Here is an 18,978-nt window from a genome sequence, read left to right as displayed (position 1 = left end):
AAGTGTGTGAAAGAAGAAAGCTGAGAGTAAATGTGAATAAGAGCAAGGCTATTAGGTACAGTAGGGTTGAAGGACAAGTCAATTGGGAGGTAAGTTTGAATGAAGAAAAACTGGAGGAAGTGAAGTGTTTTAGTTATCTGAGAGTGGATTTGGCAGCGGATGGAACCATGGAAGCGGAAGTGAATCATAGGGTGGGGGAGGGGGCGAAAGTTGTGGGAACGTTGAAGAATGTGAGGAAGTCGAGAACATTATCTTGGAAAGCAAAAATGGGTATGTTTGAAGGAATAGTGGTTCCAACAATGTTATATGGTTGCGAGGCGTGGGCTATGGATATAGATGTGCGGAGGAGGGTGGATGTGCTGGAAATGAGATGTTTGAGGACAATATGTGGTGTGAGATGGTTTGATCGAGTAAGTAATGACTGGGTAAGAGAGATGTGTGGTAATAAAAAGAGTGTGGTTGAGAGAGCAGAAGAGGTGTTTTGGAATCGTTTGGTCACTTGGAGAGAATGAGTGAGGAAAGATTGACCAAGAGGATATAAGTGTCAGATGTGGAGGGAACGAGGAGAAGCGGGAGACCAAATTGGAGGTGGAAAGATTGAGTGAAAAAGATTTTGTGTGATCAGGGCCAGAACATGCAGGAGGGTGAAAGGCGTGCAAGGAATAGAGTGAATTCGAACGATGTGGTATACCGTGGTCGACGTGTTGTCAATGGATTGAACCAGGGCATGCGAAGTGTTTGGGGCAAACCATGGAAAGTTCTCTGGTGCCTGGATGTGGAAAGGGAGCTGTGATTTCGGTGCATTATTACATGACAGCTAGAGACTGAATGTGAATGAATGTGTCCTTTGTTGTTTTTTCCTAGCGCTACCTCGCGCACATGAGGGAGAAGGGGGTTGTTATCTCATGTGTGGCGGGATGGCGATGGGAATGAATAAAGGCAGACAGTAGGAATTATGTACATGTGTGTATATGTATATGTCTGTGTGTTTATATATATGTATACGTTGAGATGTATAGGTATGTATATTTGCGTGTGTGGACGTGTATGTATATACATGTGTATGTGGGTGGGTTGGGCCATTTCTTTCGTCTGTTTCCTTGCGCTACCTGGCTAACGCGGGAGACAGCGACAAAGCAAAATAAATAAATAAATATATATATATATATATATACACTATTGGGATTAGTATGTTTCTCTGAAGCCTGGAATGTCTTAACTGCTCATGTTATAGGATCTTTATCATTACGTAAAGATTTTCAGTTAAGGGGGAAAAACGCTGATGTCAGAGCAAAAGCTAGAGTAGCTGTGATAGTAGTGTTGGTGCTATGGCGTTATCGAGGGCGTAAGGATAGGTGTCCTAGGATGTTAGTGCTTCTTTTGCACTACTGATGATATGTAGCAAAGTTAGTGTTGAAGATTTGGTGCTACAATGTTGGTGTTGTCATGGCCAACGCTTCGTTTGTTCATATGGCATGATCATCCCAGAGTGTGAGTGAAAATCAGCTGTAGTGGTCTTGTTGTTATAATGCTGTTGCTTGTGTTCTAACGGTAACATCATATTAGAGATATGCTATAACTTGAAGTCATATAACAAAAAAACTTTGGCGTCGTAGCTAAGGTCTTAGTACTATAACTTGGAGTTATATACAAAAGATTTGGCTTCGTAGCAACATGAACAGTCTCGTGTTCGCGGTTTAAAGCTGGAATCTTGGTGTTATGATGTAGTGTTTCGTTGTACTCTGCCGCGTTCAGCGTTCGCGGCATCTGTGGTAGAAGTTCAACACTGGACACAGGACGGGACGGTGTGGCGACAGTTACAACAGGATATACCAGAGATAATGCTTAAGATTAAACTTCCCCAGAGTTTCAACTGTTGTATGGTCTTAGTTAATAATTGATATCATGAATACATCTGTTTCTCTATAATTTTATATTCCATGTCCATTTAGATTCATTGTATCGTAGAATATGAAAAGAAAACCTAAAAAAACGCTTACTGACACCGACTTTCTGGCCACTATCGTTGAAGCATCCTGTTGGAGATTGTGGACATGAGTTGTGACACCAGTACACGATTGACCTGTGCTGAGGACGGCCGAATCAACAGTCCCTCCATAATCAACGGTATGTCTAATACCTCTGGCGTCTCCTGCAGTCGCATTTCTTGCCAATAACAGTGACCTTAATTGCTACTGCTATTGCAGCCTTCCTCCTAACGTGATATTCACATCCTCCATCTACAAGTGTCATTAACCGTAACCTTCCCTTTATTACTTATATACCCTACATTGCTTTCCTTCGTAAAACCGTTTTCTTCTTTCAATTTCTACGAGAGATTCCACTGTAACCAGAATCTATATAGAAAAATGACCAATAACTTGAAAACTCTAGTCTCCATTCACTATCTAGAGCCTGAAGGTATGTCTTTTATTCTTGTAATACGAGAAAGGCATGCTGTATCCAGATTTATGAATTCAAATAGTTCTATCTTTTTTGTTATACTTTGTCGCTGTCTCCCGCGTTAGCGAGGTAGTGCAAGGGAACACGAAAAAAATGGTCCAACCCACGCACGCACACATGTATATACATAAATGCCCACTCACGCACATATACATACCTACACATTTCAGTATATACATACATATACATACACAGACATATACATATATACACATGTACATATTCATACTTGCTGCCTTCATCCAATTTCACCGCCACCCCGCCACACGTGAAATGGCACCGCCCTCCCCCCGCGCGCGCGAGGTAGCGCTAAGAAAAGACAACAAAGGCCACATTCGTTCACACACAGTCTCTAGCTGACATGTGTAATGCAACGAAACCACAGCTCCCTTTCCACATCTAGGCCCCACAAAACTTTCCGTGGTATACCCCACACGCTTCACATTCCCTGGTACGTCGACCAGGTACGTCGAAACCACAGCTCCCTTTCCACATCTAGGCCCCACAAAACTTTCCGTGGTATACCCCACACGCTTCACATTCCCTGGTACGTCACTTTCCTCTCTTCCTACACGTACACATGCCTTACATCCTCGATAAAAACTTTTCACTGCTTCTAACAACTTGCCTCCCACACCATATATTCTTAATACCTTCCACAGAGCATCCCTATCAACTCTATCATATGCCTTCTCCAGATCCATAAATGCTACATACAAATCCATTTGCTTTTCTAAGTATTTCTCACATACATTCTTCAAAGCAAACACCTGATCCACACATCCTCTACCACTTCTGAAACCACACTGCTCTTCCCCAATCTGATGCTCTGTACATGCCTTCACCCTCTCAATCAATACCCTCCCATATGATTTACCAGGAATACTCAACAAACTTATACCTCTGTAATATATGTATATATATATATATATATATATATATATATATATATATATATATATATATATATATATATATATATATATATATATATATCCTACTTAATCCTTCTTCTCCGAGCCATTCTGTATAATATTTGCTTCCTGTTCTTTCTTACAAATCTCCAAATCACCGGGAAGGGTTCCTCAGGTTAGCAAGGACAAGAGAAGCAAGGATTGTGACAGACGATAAGGGGTGGGAGCTACGAATAGCAACCAATCAGTGAGAGCGGATGTTTCGGACAGCCAATCAGAGGCGGTGGTACTCATTGGCCACCCGGACTACCTCTGGCGTATTTGACGAGCTTTTTCTTACTTTTTCTGGGCAAGCCCATACACACACACACACACACACACACACACACACACATATATATATATATATATATATATATATATATATGGGGATAGGGGATTAAGAATACTTCCCACGTATTCCCTGCGTGTCGTAGAAGGCGACTAAAAGGGGAGGGAGCGGGAGGCTGGAATTCCTCCCCTCTCGTTTTTTTTTTTTTAATTTTCCAAAAGAAGGAACAGAGGGGGGCCATGTGAGGATATTCCACAAAGCCCCAGTCCTCTGTTCTTAACGCTACCTCGCTAACGCGAGAAATGGCGAATAGTTTAAAAGAAAGAAGAAAAGAATATATATATATATATATATATATATATATATATATATATATATATATATATATATATATATATATATATATATATATTACACATGTATATACATACGTCCACACACGCAAATATACATACCTACACAGCTTTCCATGGTTTACCCCAGACGCTTCACATGCCCTGATTCAATCCACTGACAGCACGTCAACCCCGGTATACCACATCGATCCAATTCACTCTATTCCTTGCCCTCCTTTCACCCTCCTGCAAGTTCAGGCCCCGATCACATAAAATCTTTTTCACTCTATCTTTCCACCTCCAATTTGGTCTCCCACTTCTCCTCGTTCCCTCCACCTCCGACACATATATCCTCTTGGTCAATCTTTCCTCACTCATTCTCTCCATGTGCCCAAACCATTTCAAAACACCCTCTTCTGCTCTCTCAACCACGCTCCTTTTATTTTCACACATCTCTCTTACCCTTACATTACTTACTCGATCAAACCACCTCACACCACACACACACACGCACACACACATATATATATATATATATATATATATATATATATATATATATATATATATATATATATATATATATATACACGGACATATACATATATACACATGTGCGTATTCATACAGGCTGCCTTCATCCATTCCCGCCGCCATCCCCGCCACACATGAAATAGCACCCCCCCCTCTCCTTACGTGCGCGCGAGGTAGCGCTAAGAAAAGACAACAAAGGCCACATTCCTTCGCACACAGTCTCTACTGTCACGCGTAATGCACCGAAACCACAGCTCCCTTTCCACATCCAGGCCTCACAAAACTATCCATGGTTTAACCCAGAAGCTTCATATATCCTGGTTCAATCCACTGACAGCACGTCGACTCCGGTATACCAATTCACTCTATTCCATGCACGCCTTTCTCCCTCCTGTATGTTATGGCCCAATTGCTCAAAATCTTTTTCACTCCATCTTTCAACCTCCAATTTGGTCTCCCACTTCTCGTTCCCTCCAACTCTGACAAATATATCCTCTTTGTCAATCTTTCCTCACTCATTCTCTCCATGTGACCAAACCATCTCCATACGCCCTCCCCTGCTCTCTCAAGCATACTCCTTTTTATCACCACACATCTCTTTTACCCTATTATTACTTACTCGATCAAACCACCTCACACCACATATTGTCCTCAAACATCGCATTTCCAACACATCCAACCTCCTCCGCACAACCCTATCCATAGCTCATGCCTCACCACCATACAATATTGTTGGAACCACTATTCCTTCAAACAACCTAGTTTTGCTCTCGGAGATAAAGTTCTCGACTTCCACACATTTCTCAACGCTCCCAGAACCTTCGCCCCCTCCCCCGCCCTGTGACTCACTTCCCATTCCATGGTTCCATCCGCTGCCAAATCCACTCGCAGATATCTAAAACACTTCACTTCCTCCAGTTTTTCTCTATTTAAATTTACCTCACAATTGACTTGTCCCTCAACCCTACTGAACCTAATAACCTTGCTCTTATTAACTTTTACTCTCAGCTTTCTTCTTTCACACACTTTACCAAACTCAGTCACCAACTTCTGCAATTTCTCACCCGAATAAGCCATCACCGCTTTATCATCAGCAAACAACAACTAACTCACTTCCCAAGACCTTTCATCCACAAGAGACTGCATACTTGCCCCTCTCTTCAAGACTCTTGCATTTACCTCCCTAACCTCCCAATCCATAAACAAATTAGACAACCATGGAGACATCAGGCACCCCTCCGCAAACAGACACTCTCTGGGAACCAGTCACTTTCCTCTTTTCCTACCAGTACACATGTCTTACATCCTAGATAGAAACTTTTCACTGCTTCAAGCAACTTACCTACCAAACCATATACTCTTAATACCTTTCACAGAGCATCTCTATCAACTCTATCATATGCCTTCTCCAGATCCATAAATGATACGTACTAATCCATCTGTTTTTCTGAGTATTTCTCACATACATTCTTCAAAGCAAGCACCTGATCCACACATCCTCTACCACTTCTGAAACCACACTGCTCTGCCCCAATCTGATGCTCTGTACATGCCTTCACCCTCTCAATCAATACCCTCCCATATAATTTCCCAGGAATACTGAACACAATTATACCTCTGCAATTTGAGCACTCACTCTTATCCCCTTTGCCTATGTAGAATGGCACTATGTACAATAGCACTTTGTACAATGTCGTTTCGCCAATCCTCAGGCACTTAACCATAAAACACACATATATATATATATATATATATATATATATATATATATATATATATATATATATATATATATATATATATATATATATATATATATGGATTTGTATGTAGCATTTATGGATCTGGAGAAGGCATATGATAGAGTTGATAGAGATGCTCTGTGGAAGGTATTAAGAATATATGGTGAGGGAGGCAAGTTGTTAGAAGCAGTGAAAAGTTTTTATCGAGGATGTAAGGCATGTGTACGTGTAGGAAGAGAGGAAAGTGATTGGTTCTCAGTGAATGTAGGTTTGCGGCAGGGGTGTGTGATGTCTCCATGGTTGTTTAATTTGTTTATGGATGGGGTTGTTAGGGAGGTGAATGCAAGAGTTTTGGAAAGAGGGGCAAGTATGAAGTCTGTTGGGGATGAGAGAGCTTGGGAAGTGAGTCAGTTGTTGTTCGGTGATGATACAGCGCTGGTGGCTGATTCATGTGAGAAACTGCAGAAGCTGGTGACTGTGTTTGGTAAAGTGTGTGAAAGAAGAAAGTTAAGAGTAAATGTGAATAAGAGCAAGGTAGTTAGGTACAGTAGGGTTGAGGGTCAAGTCAATTGGGAGGTAAGTCTGAATGGAGAAAAACTGGAGGAAGTAAAGTGTTTTAGATATCTGGGAGTGGATCTGGTAGCGGATGGAACCATGGAAGCGGAAGTGGATCATAGGGTGGGGGAGGGGGCGAAAATCCTGGGAGCCTTGAAGAATGTGTGGAAGTCGGGAACATTATCTCGGAAAGCAAAAATGGGTATGTTTGAAGGAATAGTGGTTCCAACAATGTTGTATGGTTGCGAGGCGTGGGCTATGGATAGAGTTGTGCGCAGGAGGATGGATGTGCTGGAAATGAGATGTTTGAGGACAATGTGTGGTGTGAGGTGGTTTGATCGAGTAAGTAACGTAAGGGTAAGAGAGATGTGTGGAAATTAAAAGAGCGTTGTTGAGAGAGCAGAAGAGGGTGTTTTGAAATGGTTTGGGCACATGGAGAGAATGAGTGAGGAAAGATTGACCAAGAGGATATATGTGTCGGAGGTGGAGGGAACGAGGAGAAGTGGGAGACCAAATTGGAGGTGGAAAGATGTAGTGAAAAAGATTTTGTGTGATCGGGGCCTGAACATGCAGGAGGGTGAAAGAAGGGTAAGGAATAGAGTGAATTGGATTGATGTGGTATACCGGGGTTGACGTGGTGTCAGTGGATTGAATCAGGGCATGTGAAGCGTCTGGGGTAAACCATGGAAAGCTGTGTAGCTATGTATACTTGCGTGTGTGGACGTATGTATATACATGTGTATGGGGGTGGGTTGGGCCATTTCTTTCGTCTGTTTCCTTGCGCTACCTCGCAAACGCGGGAGACAGCGAAAATATATATATATATATATATATATATATATATATATATATATATATATATATATATATATATATATATATATATATATATATATGAACATAGTGCATATGAACGCGCACTTCTATAAACATACAAACCCCCAACAGCCAGGCTCGAGTCCGGGACTCCTGTATGGCAGGTTTGAGCGCTAATTCTGGTTATGATCGCCCATATCGTTAGCGCTTCCGCCTGCCACGCATGGGAATTTATATATTTGAGAAACTGAAGTTGTTGTTTTCACAATCCATGAGTGTTTGAATGTCGTATGTCGAAAGAAAATATGAACTAACACAATGTTATTAGGTTTTGAAGCTGAGACACACAGGTTGATTAGTGTGTGAATCTTAATGGGTAAAACGCAAATGAAGTGAAGTATTCTACTTACTTGTGAGTGGACGTGGTAGCAAATGGAACCAAGGGAGCTCATTTGAGTCATATGGCAACGCTGAGGAGTGGGTTCAGAATGAGAGGTCCTGGCAACACTGAGGAGTGGGTTCAGAATGAGAGGTCCTAGCAACACTGAGGAGTGGGTTCAGAATGAGAGGTCCTAGCAACACTGAGGAGTGGGTTCAGAATGAGAGGTCCTAGCAACACTGAGGAGTGGGTTCAGAATGAGAGGGCATCATCAGAGATGAGTTTTTTTCTTTTTAAGATATATTCCCCGACGGTGTTTTATAAATTCGAGTTATGGAGCCAAACACCACACTCACCCACATCCCTTATCATCTTCCGTGGCTGCATTCCCAGTATTGCTTGTAACCAAACATGTAGGCCATGACTTGAGTAACGGACAGCATCTTCCCTGGCAGATGGTTTCGGAAGGCTTGTATAACGTGCAGGAAGGTGAGATCAGGAAGGACAAGAATGAGGGTTGGTGTGGGACGCGATTTCTCATCATCATAGTCATCTTCTCCTGCTCCATCATCTACCTCATCGGCTCCATCATGACCGGCATTGCATACTACCATTACAACTACAGAGGTGAGAATGGCATACTACCATTACAACTACAGAGGTGAGAATGGCATACTACCATTATAACTACAGAGGTGAGAATGGCATACTACCATTACAACTACAGAGGTGAGAATGGCATACTACCATTACAACTACAGAGGTGAGAATGGCATACTACCATTACAACTACAGAGGTGAGAATGGCATACTACCATTACAACTACAGAGGTGAGAATTGCATAAAAATCTTTATTTCATATTTTCGTCTTCATCGGATATCGTCTCCGTACCGATGGCTTATGGACCTCAGCTCATATCTCGAAAACAAGTGAGAGAGAGAGAGAGAGAGAGAGAGAGAGAGAGAGAGAGAGAGAGAGAGAGAGAGAGAGAGAGAGAGAGAGAGAGAGAGAGAGAGTTGTACATCTCTGTGCAATATTCTCCTTGGCCTCATCACATTTTGCCCATTAAGTAGTTATTGTAGACTATACCTTATGAATACCTTGTGACTCACGACAGTAATGTTTCATTTCATGATAAAACAAACTAGATTAATGGCTAATGTGTTTCTGTTTCTGCAGCCAACTGCACGACGGAGGAATGGTTCGATCCAACTGAAACATACGTGTACCAAACTCCGCTTGTGGTGGTCGGGCCTTGCTTCATGTCTGCTGGAGGATCGGTCCTGGTCATGTTCCTCCTCCAGTGGCTTTTCTGCCGTCCATATATAACACACTAACCAAGCTTCAATATCTTCAGGTGGTGTTGTCTTCGCTCAGTCATCATGATAGTGTACCCGCCTTGGCTAACTTCGCATGATATTTCAATTTTTGTCTCTTTGTTTGAAACTAAGATCATAGTGAGGTACGCTCTCCAGTAATCATCTCTCTATCTAGAGTGAGCGTTTGTTCTTAGCTGCTCCTGTTGCCACCCATCAAAGAAAATACTATAGCCATTCATTTTTTTTTTTTCAATTTTTCCCTTCTTGTTATTCATCAGAGTAACCATCTGAACCATCTTCCAGTGTTGCTTGTATCACCAGCTATCAGAGCAACCATCTGAACCATCTTCCAGTGTTTTGTATCACCAGCTATTGGAGAAACCATCTGAACCATCTTCCAGTGTTGCTTGTATCACCAGCTATTGGAGTAACCATCTGAACCATCTTCCAGTGTTGTTTGTATCACCAGCTATCAGAGCAACCATCTGAACCATCTTCCAGTGTTGTTTGTATCACCAGCTATTGGAGAAACCATCTGAACCATCTTCCAGTATTGCTTGTTTTACCAGCTATTGGAGAAACCATCTGAACCATCTTCCAGTATTGCTTGTATCACCAGCTATTGGAGAAACCATCTGAACCATCTTCCAGTATTGCTTGTATCACCAGCTATTGGAGTAACCATCTGAACCATCTTCCAGTGTTGTTTGTATCACCAGCTATCAGAGCAACCATCTGAACCATCTTCCAGTGTTGCTTGTATCACCAGCTATTGGAGTAACCATCTGAACCATCTTCCAGTGTTGCTTGTATCACCAGCTTTTGGAGAAACCATCTGAACCATCTTCCAGTTGTGCTTGTTTTACCCACTATCATAGTCACCATCTGAACCATCTTCCAGTTGTGCTCCTCTCGTCATCCACCACAGTAGCCATCTGAGCCTTCATTTAGTATTCGTATTCTTATCGCATCCATCTGAATATCCAGTGGAACAAAATTCCAAGAGTTCTCGTGTCGATAACCACCAAAACACCTTTCCAGTCTTACCTCTTTTCACTTGTCTCAGATTACATGACGATCTTAACCGTGTGCCCTGACTATCATCATTCTCCAATATTGTTTCCAATGTTCAGTTACTCGAATATGATCTGTATTTTACACCATTGGTGCACGTGATTTTTTTAACATTGACTTTCATATTCATTTATCCCTCTCAGGCTCTGTAAGTCAATGTGTCTACGCCTGTTTTTTATAAGAGAATCTTACAAATCACTGAAAGTTCATTGGTTCCATCTAGAAAGAATTTGAAGTGAGAAATATCTTAAAAGAGTTATTCTTTTAATCGGTCTTTATCGATGTTGTATTTGAAATGATTACCCACAATGACGTAGGCTCATATACATGCTAGAAAACTCCTGTGCCTTTTGCACTTACGTAGAGACCTCTAAAGAGATGATAGATACCTAGGATTATAAAGGGTGGGAGGTCACTGTCTGGGGCAACGTATCTAGCAGTGACAGATCAATTTAAATCAGGAAAAGGAACGATTAAGCTTTAGCTAATAGCTTTAGATAGTAACTCGCTAGACTGATGATATAAATAACTGATTTTGAATATAAAATGTGCACAAAAGGGGTGTTACTATATACCGTCCATCATGATCAAGAACCTAAAAAGGTGAAATTCAGTATTGGTTTCTTTTTCTTTTTTCTCTCTTTTACTTAGTAACCTCTTACTTGCTTAACCAATTTGCGATGAAGGTCTTTTGAAAGTTTTTAAGGTATCTGTTTCTGGAAAAGATAATGATTAGTTCATCAATGGTCTCCATTTCGAAAAAAAAAAAAAACCGGACATTATAACTGGTTTTGCTTTACCATACGGACTCTTTTTTTTATTTGTATTACATTTTTTTTTTTACTTTGGAGAGATAAACAAGAAGAGATCAAACATCGACCTCATTTGCTCGCATCAAGACTCTTGTTGAAACCAAAGCCCACTATCCACAACCAAACCCCACATAGCAGTTCCGTGGTTTCTTCTGGCTACATCGTCGTCTCCCATATGACGCATGGTTCCAATTTGCTCTATCCAATGAACCCTTCTCATCCTCATCCTCAGGCGCCGGCATTCTATCCCTTTATCCTTCCCTTCATCCTTCTATCTCCTACACATTCCCCTCTTCCAACCCCCCTCAGCTTCTGTCAAATATTCTTTACTTATTTTTTGTATACGTCTAAATCATTTCAGCCTACCTTGTTAATATTTCTCAATCAGACTTCGCTGACTACCTCATCTCACCTCATTTCATAGCCTTCATTTCCAACACATCCACCACCTCTTCTGTTCTGGCAATCAGGACCAAATTCTCGTACTCACACAACACCGTTGGAGATACATACATTCACACACATCTGTTTTTGCACTAACAGGTGCTGGCTTTTTCTTCCTTGCCAGTGAATCCTTTGCCCCTTCCCCCACGCCGTGCCTCACTTCAGCTCCCGTACTTCCATACGTTGCCATATCCACTCTCAGTTATCTACAGAACTCCACTTCCTCTTCCAAACTTCCCCGCCTCAAACTCACACTCAACCCATCATGTTTCTTCACCGTTCTGCACCTAATGACTTTGGTTTTTGACATAACCTTTTAACTTCTACTTTTCAAGTACTCCCCCAGAGGTGGACTCTAACTTCCAAATCTCTCTCTCTCTCTCTCTCTCTCTCTCTCTCTCTCTCTCTCTCTCTCTCTCTCTCTCTCTCTCAAGTAGAGGAAGGTGTATTCTTTTACAGCTAATTCATATTATTGAATCGGATGAGGGTGACCAAATAGCTTAATTTACTGAATAAGATTAAGATGACCAAATCAAAATGTGATCAAACAAAGGGCCTGTAAATGATTTGTGCAAAAAAATGTGGGGCTCCATAATTTCTGCCATTAACTTTACTAAATATGCATTATTACCTTGGCAATTGCTATAAAAACTTATGATTTACCAGGCAAAGTAATACTCCCGGTCTATATTCTTTGAACAGAATTAATCTGTCAAATTCTCTAAGCACAGAATCGTTCTAGCGTTTACATACGTAGTCTAGGTGAGAACAAATGAACATCCTCTGTCGTATTCTGTATTCGATCAGCAAGCCTTAGGCAATATGAAACTAAAGTAACTGAGCTGAAAGTGATTCCTCGTCCTTGCATTTATCTTATTCATTGTTTAATTACTACACCTCCATTTTTAACTGTTTGACGACATTAAATACTTTAATGTCAACCAGATGAAAAGAGCTCAGTTTGATGATGGCGTTCTTTACTTGGTCGTAAAGTCAATTTCTATTCACTCTTAAATCATTCTTTTTCAATCCTTCATTTCTCATGTTTGACATTTCCACGGCTGAACTTGAAGAGAGCATGATGAAAATGAAATAACTGAGAGTCACTGCCATTAAGATTACAACACAAACGATTGTTTGGATGTTGTAAGAGCACAGTGCAAATCTTTATATGATAATTCATTATGAAGAGAATAATGTATCTTCCCAGATTAATGTACTTAAGTTATATGCCTCAATTATGTACCAATATTGTATGCCTAGATACTATAAGTTAGTTCTTCTATGCTGCTCTTCTTTCTCATGAAAATCGGCTTTACCATGGCAGAATTTCAGAGTAGCTGGTGTAATTACAATGATTTATATGCCATTTCATGACATGGTACTAATGATATATCACAACTTGTCATTCCTTCTAAAAGAAAATATTGTATTCTAACATTTGTTGGAGATCTTAGGAAACTGTATCTTATTAATATTGTTCTCCGAATAAACATTCTGATTCTAACTGAATATCATTAAATTTCAGTCCTACTGTTGGATATCCTCCAGGTATATCTCGCTTTTTAAAGCGAGATATACCTGGTTTAAAAAGCGAGATATACATAAGTATACGTATGTAAGTAGGAGAGATGGTCAGAGAGCGTTATTGGATTACGTGTTAATTGATAGACGCGCGAAAGAGAGACTTTTGGATGTTAATGTGCTGAGAGGTGCAACTGGAGGGATGTCTGATCATTATCTTGTGGAGGCGAAGGTGAAGATTTGTATGGGTTTTCAGAAAAGAAGAGAGAATGTTAGGGTGAAGAGAGTGGTGAGATTAAGTGAGCTTGGGAAGGAGACTTGTGTGAGGAAGTACCAGGAGAGACTGAGTACAGAATGGAAAAAGGTGAGAACAAAGGAGGTAAGGGGAGTGGGGGAGGAATGGGATGTATTTAGGGAAGCAGTGATGGCTTGCGCGAAAGATGCTTGTGGCATGAGAAGAGTGGGAGGTGGGTTGATTAGAAAAGGTAGTGAGTGGTGGGATGAAGAAGTAAGAGTATTAGTGAAAGAGAAGAGAGAGGCATTTGGACGATTTTTGCAGGGAAAAGATGCAAATGAGTGGGAGAGGTATAAAAGAAAGAGGCAGGAGGTCAAGAGAAAGGTGCAAGAGATAAAAAAGAGGGCAAATGAGAGTTGGGGTGAGAGAGTATCATTAAATTTTAGGGAGAATAAAAAGATGTTTTGGAAGGAGGTAAATAAAGTGCGTAAGACAAGGGAGCAAATGGGAACTTCAGTGAAGGGGGCTAATGGGGAGGTGATAACAAGTAGTGGTGATGTGAGAGGGAGATGGAGTGAGTATTTTGAAGGTTTGTTGAATGTGTTTGATGATAGAGTGGCAGATATAGGGTGTTTTGGTCAAGATTGTGTGCAAAGTGAAAGGGTTAGGGAAAATGATTTGGTAAACAGAGAAGCGGTAGTAAAAGCTTTACGGAAGATGAAATTTGGCAAGACAGCAGGTTTGGATGGTATTGCAGTGGAATTTATTAAAAAAGGGGGTGACTGTATTGTTGACTGGTTGGTAAGGTTATTTAATGTATGTATGATTCATGGTGAGGTGCCTGAGGATTGGCGGAATGCGTGCATAGTGCCATTGTACAAAGGCAAAGGGGATAAGAGTGAGTGCTGAAATTACAAAGGTATAAGTTTGTTGAGTATTCCTGGTAAATTGTATGGGAGGGTATTGATTGAGAGGGTGAAGGCATGTACAGAGAATCAGATTGGGGAAGAGCAGTGTGGTTTCAGAAGTGGTAGAGGATGTGTGGATCAGGTGTTTGCTTTGAAGAATGTATGTGAGAAATACCTAGAAAAACAAATGGATTTGTATGTAGCATTTATGGATCTGGAGAAGGCATATGATAGAGTTGATAGAGATGCTCTGTGGAAGGTTTTACGAATATATGGTGTGGGTGGCAAGTTGTTAGAAGCAGTGAAAAGTTTTTATCGAGGATGTAAGGCATGTGTACGTGTAGGAAGAGAGGAAAGTGATTGGTTCTCAGTGAATGTAGGTTTGCGGCAGGGGTGTGTGATGTCTCCATTGTTGTTTAATTTGTTTATAGATGGGGTTGTTAGGGAGGTGAATGCAAGAGTTTTGGAAAGAGGGGCAAGTATGAAGTCTGTTGTGGATGAGAGAGCTTGGGAAGTGAGTCAGTTGTTCGCTGATGATACAGCGCTGGTGGCTGATTCATGTGAGAAACTGCAGAAGCTGGTGACTGAGTTTGGTAAAGTGTGTGAAAGAAGAAAGTTAAGAGTAAATGTGAATAAGAGCAAGGTTATTAGGTACAGTAGGGTTGAGGGTCTAGTCAATTGGGAGGTAAGTTTGAATGGGGAAAGCTGGAGGAAGTAAAGTGTTTTAGATATCTGGGAGTGGATCTGGCAGCGGATGGAACCATGGAAGCGGAAGTGAATCATAGGGTGGAGGAGGGGGCGAAAATTCTGGGAGCCTTGAAGAATGTTTGGAAGTCGAGAACATTATCTCGGAAAGCAAAAATGGGTATGTTTGAAGGAATAGTGGTTCCAACAATGTTGTATGGTTGCGAGGCGTGGGCTATGGATAGAGTTGTGCGCAGGAGGGTGGATGTGTTGGAAATGAGATGTTTGAGGACAATATGTGGTGTGAGGTGGTTTGATCGAGTAAGTAATGTAAGGGTAAGAGAGATGTATGGAAATAAAAAGAGTGAGGTTGAGAGAGCAGAAGAGGGTGTTTTGAAATGGTTTGGTCACATGGAGAGAATGAGTGAGGAAAGATTGACCAAGAGGATATATGTGTCGGAGGTGCAGGGAACGAGGAGAAGTGGGAGACCAAATTGGAGGTGGATAGATGGAGTGAAAAAGATTTTGAGTGATCGGGGCCTGAACATGCAGGAGGGTGAAAGGCGTGCAAGGAATAGAGTGAATTGGAACGATGTGGTATACCGGGGTCGACGTGCTGTCAATGGATTGAACCAGGGCATGTGAAGCGTCAGGGGTAAACCATGGAAAGGTGTGTGGGGCCTGGATGTGGAAAGGGAGGTGTGTTTTCGGTGCATTATTACATGACAGCTAGAGACTGAGTGTGAACGAATGGGGCCTTTGGTGTCTTTTCCTAGCGCTACCTCGTACACATGAGGGGGGAGAGGGATGTTATTCCATGTGTGGCGAGGTGGCGATGGGAACAAATAAAGGCAGACAGTATGAATTATGTACATGTGTAGATATGTATATGTTTGTGTGTGTATATATATGTGTACATTGAGATGTATAGGTATGTATATTTGCGTTTGTGGACGTGTATGTATATGCATGTGTATGTGGGCGGGTTGGGCCATTCTTTCGTCTGTTTCCTTGCGCTACCTCGCTAACGCGGGAGACAGCGACAAAGCAAAATAAATAGAATATAAAATATAATATAATATATATATATATATATATATATATATATATATATATATATATATATATATATATATATATATATATATATATAAATATATATATATATATATATATATATATATATATATATACATATATATATATGTATATATATAAGGCTCAACCCACCCACATACACATGTATATACATAAACGCCCACACCCGCATATATACATACATACACATTTCAGAAGTAGTGGAGGAAGTGTGGATCAGGTGCTTGCTTTGAAGAATATATGCGAGAAATACTTAGAAAAACAGATGGATTTGTATGTAGCATTTATGGATCTGGATAAGAAATATGATAGAATTGATAGAGAATCTCTGTGGCAGGTGTTAATAGTATATGGTGTGGGAAGTAAGCTGCTAAAAGCAGTGAAAAGTTTTTATCGAGGATGTAAGGCATGTGTACGTGTAGGAAGAGAGGAAAGTGATTGGTTCTCAGTGAGTGTCGGTTTGCAGCAGGAGTGAGCGATGTCTCCATGGTTGTTTAATTTGTCATGGATGGGGTTGTTAGGGAGGTGAATGCAAGAGTTTTGGAGAGAGGGGCAAGCATGTAGTCTGTTGTGGATGAGAGGGCTTGGGAAGTGAGTCAGTTGTTTGATGATACAGCGCTGGTGGCTGATTTGGGTGAGAAACTGCAGAAGCTGGTGACTGAGTTTGGTAAAGTGTGTGAAAGAAGAAAGCTGAGAGTAAATGTGAATAAGAGCAAGGTTATTAGGTTTAGTAGGGTTGAGGGACAAGTAAATTGGGATTTAAGTTTGAATGGAGAGAAACTGGAGAAAGCGAAGTGTTTTAGATACCTGGGAGTTGATTTGGCAGCGGATGGAACAGCTAGGTGGACTGTGGATCGCCTGCTAAGATCAGGATTTGAACCTGGGCAGTCCCAACCTTGGGCAGTGCGTAAATATGCCACAATCAAGGGACGTAATTACTGCATCACGGAGGTCTATTTGTATTGGAAACAAAAAGTTCTATGAAGTTTTTGCTAAATATACACATGACAAAGTATATGCGTGTGCCAGCGAGGTGTCGTGGCGAAAAGCAATGCTTTCGAGTTCGTGACGTGTGAATGGTATGAGATGTATGGTGATATTAGAATGTTGATTGCGCATCTGGTGTGAGAGGCTTTGTTCATCTCTTGTGTCATGTACATCTGCGGTGTCGTACACAGGTAATGTATGACGTGCATGTAACGTAACGCATGGGTCAAGCGTAGTTAGAGGATTGATGAAACCAGTTCGCCGGGTCGGATAGAAGTTTGCGTAGCGAGAGGCGGTAGCGAGCAAGGCGGTAGCGAGCCAGATGGCAGGCTCCCTCCCAAGTCAGTCAGCTCTCGGCAGCCACCGGAGGCACTACCTACCGCTCCCGTTCTCTGCCATCCCCCCTCCAGACCAGCATAACTGCACCGCCACGTTCGTGAAACCGTCGCTTCTCGCCTAGCTTTTGGAACAATCTTCTTTGCCTCGCTCTGTGACTTGGAGGACGCACGCAAGAGGAAGAACAAAGAGAAGCAAAGTGTGGGAAAGACAGACGAGGACCTACTGTGGAATGGCTCCTGCGAGAGTCATGGAACGAGTGCTAAGTGTTATCCTCGCCCTCATGGCCCTCAGTTTCTTCAGGTTAAGTGAGTATCGATTAGGGTGAATGAGGAATAAAGTATGAGAGGGCTTCGGTTATACAGTACTACAATGCCTACCGCAATAAATTCATAAGTGATAACATTAGCATACATACGTATGTGTGTATTTTCCTTCTTTTGGAAAATAAGAAAAAAGAGAAGGGAGGATTTCCAGCCCCCCTCCCATGTATATATGTTTTGTGTGATCGGGGCCTGAACATGCAGGAGGGTAAGGAATAGAGTGAATTGGATCGATGTGGTATACCGGGGTTGACGTGCTGTCAGTGGATTGAATCAGGGCATGTGAAGCGTTTGGGGTAAACCATGGAAAGCTGTGTAGGTATGTATATTTGCATGTGTGGACGTATGTATATACATGTGTATGGGGGTGGGTTGGGCCATTTCTTTCGTCTGTTTCCTTGCGCTACCTCGCAAACGCGGGAGACAGCGACAAAACAAAACAAAAAAAAAAATATATATATATATATATATATATATATATATATATATATATATATATATATATATATATATATACACACGAATATAGTGCATATGAACGCGCACATTCATAGAACTTAAACTTAAACATGCAAGGAAACATGTTTGTTTAGCAAATACAGAAAACCTACCAATGTATGCTCATATATCCATTATTACTCATCTTAACATGACAGAGTTAAATTATCATAATTTCAATCTATGTTCCTTAGGGTATTACGTATTTGCAGTCTAGAGTATATTGATGATGAGTTTAAAAAGATATATTCTATTGGATCTAAGTTAAAGTACCCAAGATCTTTCATTGATAAATCCCTGAAGTTAGCAAAAAAATTATAGAGTTGAGCCCAAACCTCCCATTGACACCAAGAATCTTTTAGTTCTCCCTTTTAATAATAATTTTACTTTAATTCCCATGTTGCTTAAATAATTTAATGTAAATGTTGCCTTTAGCAACAATACTACAATAAAAAATATCTTAATCAGGAATCAACTAGAAAATTCTCCTGGGTGCATCTATAAAGTGCCATGTAGAAATTGTGATAAGTTTCATGTTAGGCAGACTGGTAAGGATCGTTCTGTTAGATTTAAACAACATAGATATAGTATAAGAACGGTATAAGAATCAAATGCCTTGTTCAATTACGTTAAAAACTATGATCACTGTATTGACTGGAGTTATG

At 41.0% G+C, this 18,978-nt stretch overlaps 1 protein-coding gene and 1 long non-coding RNA gene across 2 annotated transcripts in view; both read left to right on the top strand.

Moving 5' to 3' along the window:
* Positions 1-2,017: 2,017 nt before the first annotated feature.
* On the top strand, positions 2,018-13,227 carry LOC139762672 (uncharacterized). Its single transcript, XR_011715754.1, has 3 exons — positions 2,018-2,127; positions 8,525-8,696; positions 9,251-13,227. It is a non-coding gene; the product is annotated as an uncharacterized lncRNA (long non-coding RNA).
* Positions 13,228-17,519: 4,292 nt separating this feature from the next.
* LOC139762804 (uncharacterized) overlaps positions 17,520-18,978 on the top strand; it is a 70,502-nt gene continuing 69,043 nt past the window's right edge. The window contains exon 1 of the mRNA XM_071687957.1: positions 17,520-17,800. Within this exon, the coding sequence (XP_071544058.1) occupies positions 17,725-17,800 (76 nt within the window). The 5' untranslated portion in view covers positions 17,520-17,724. The remainder of the gene's footprint in view (positions 17,801-18,978) is intronic.

This window comes from Panulirus ornatus, chromosome 44 (assembly GCF_036320965.1).
Source record: "Panulirus ornatus isolate Po-2019 chromosome 44, ASM3632096v1, whole genome shotgun sequence".
Lineage (NCBI taxonomy): Eukaryota > Metazoa > Arthropoda > Malacostraca > Decapoda > Palinuridae > Panulirus > Panulirus ornatus.
The sequence above is the reverse complement of the archived record's forward strand: the minus strand, read 5'-3'. Positions and strand labels throughout refer to the sequence as shown.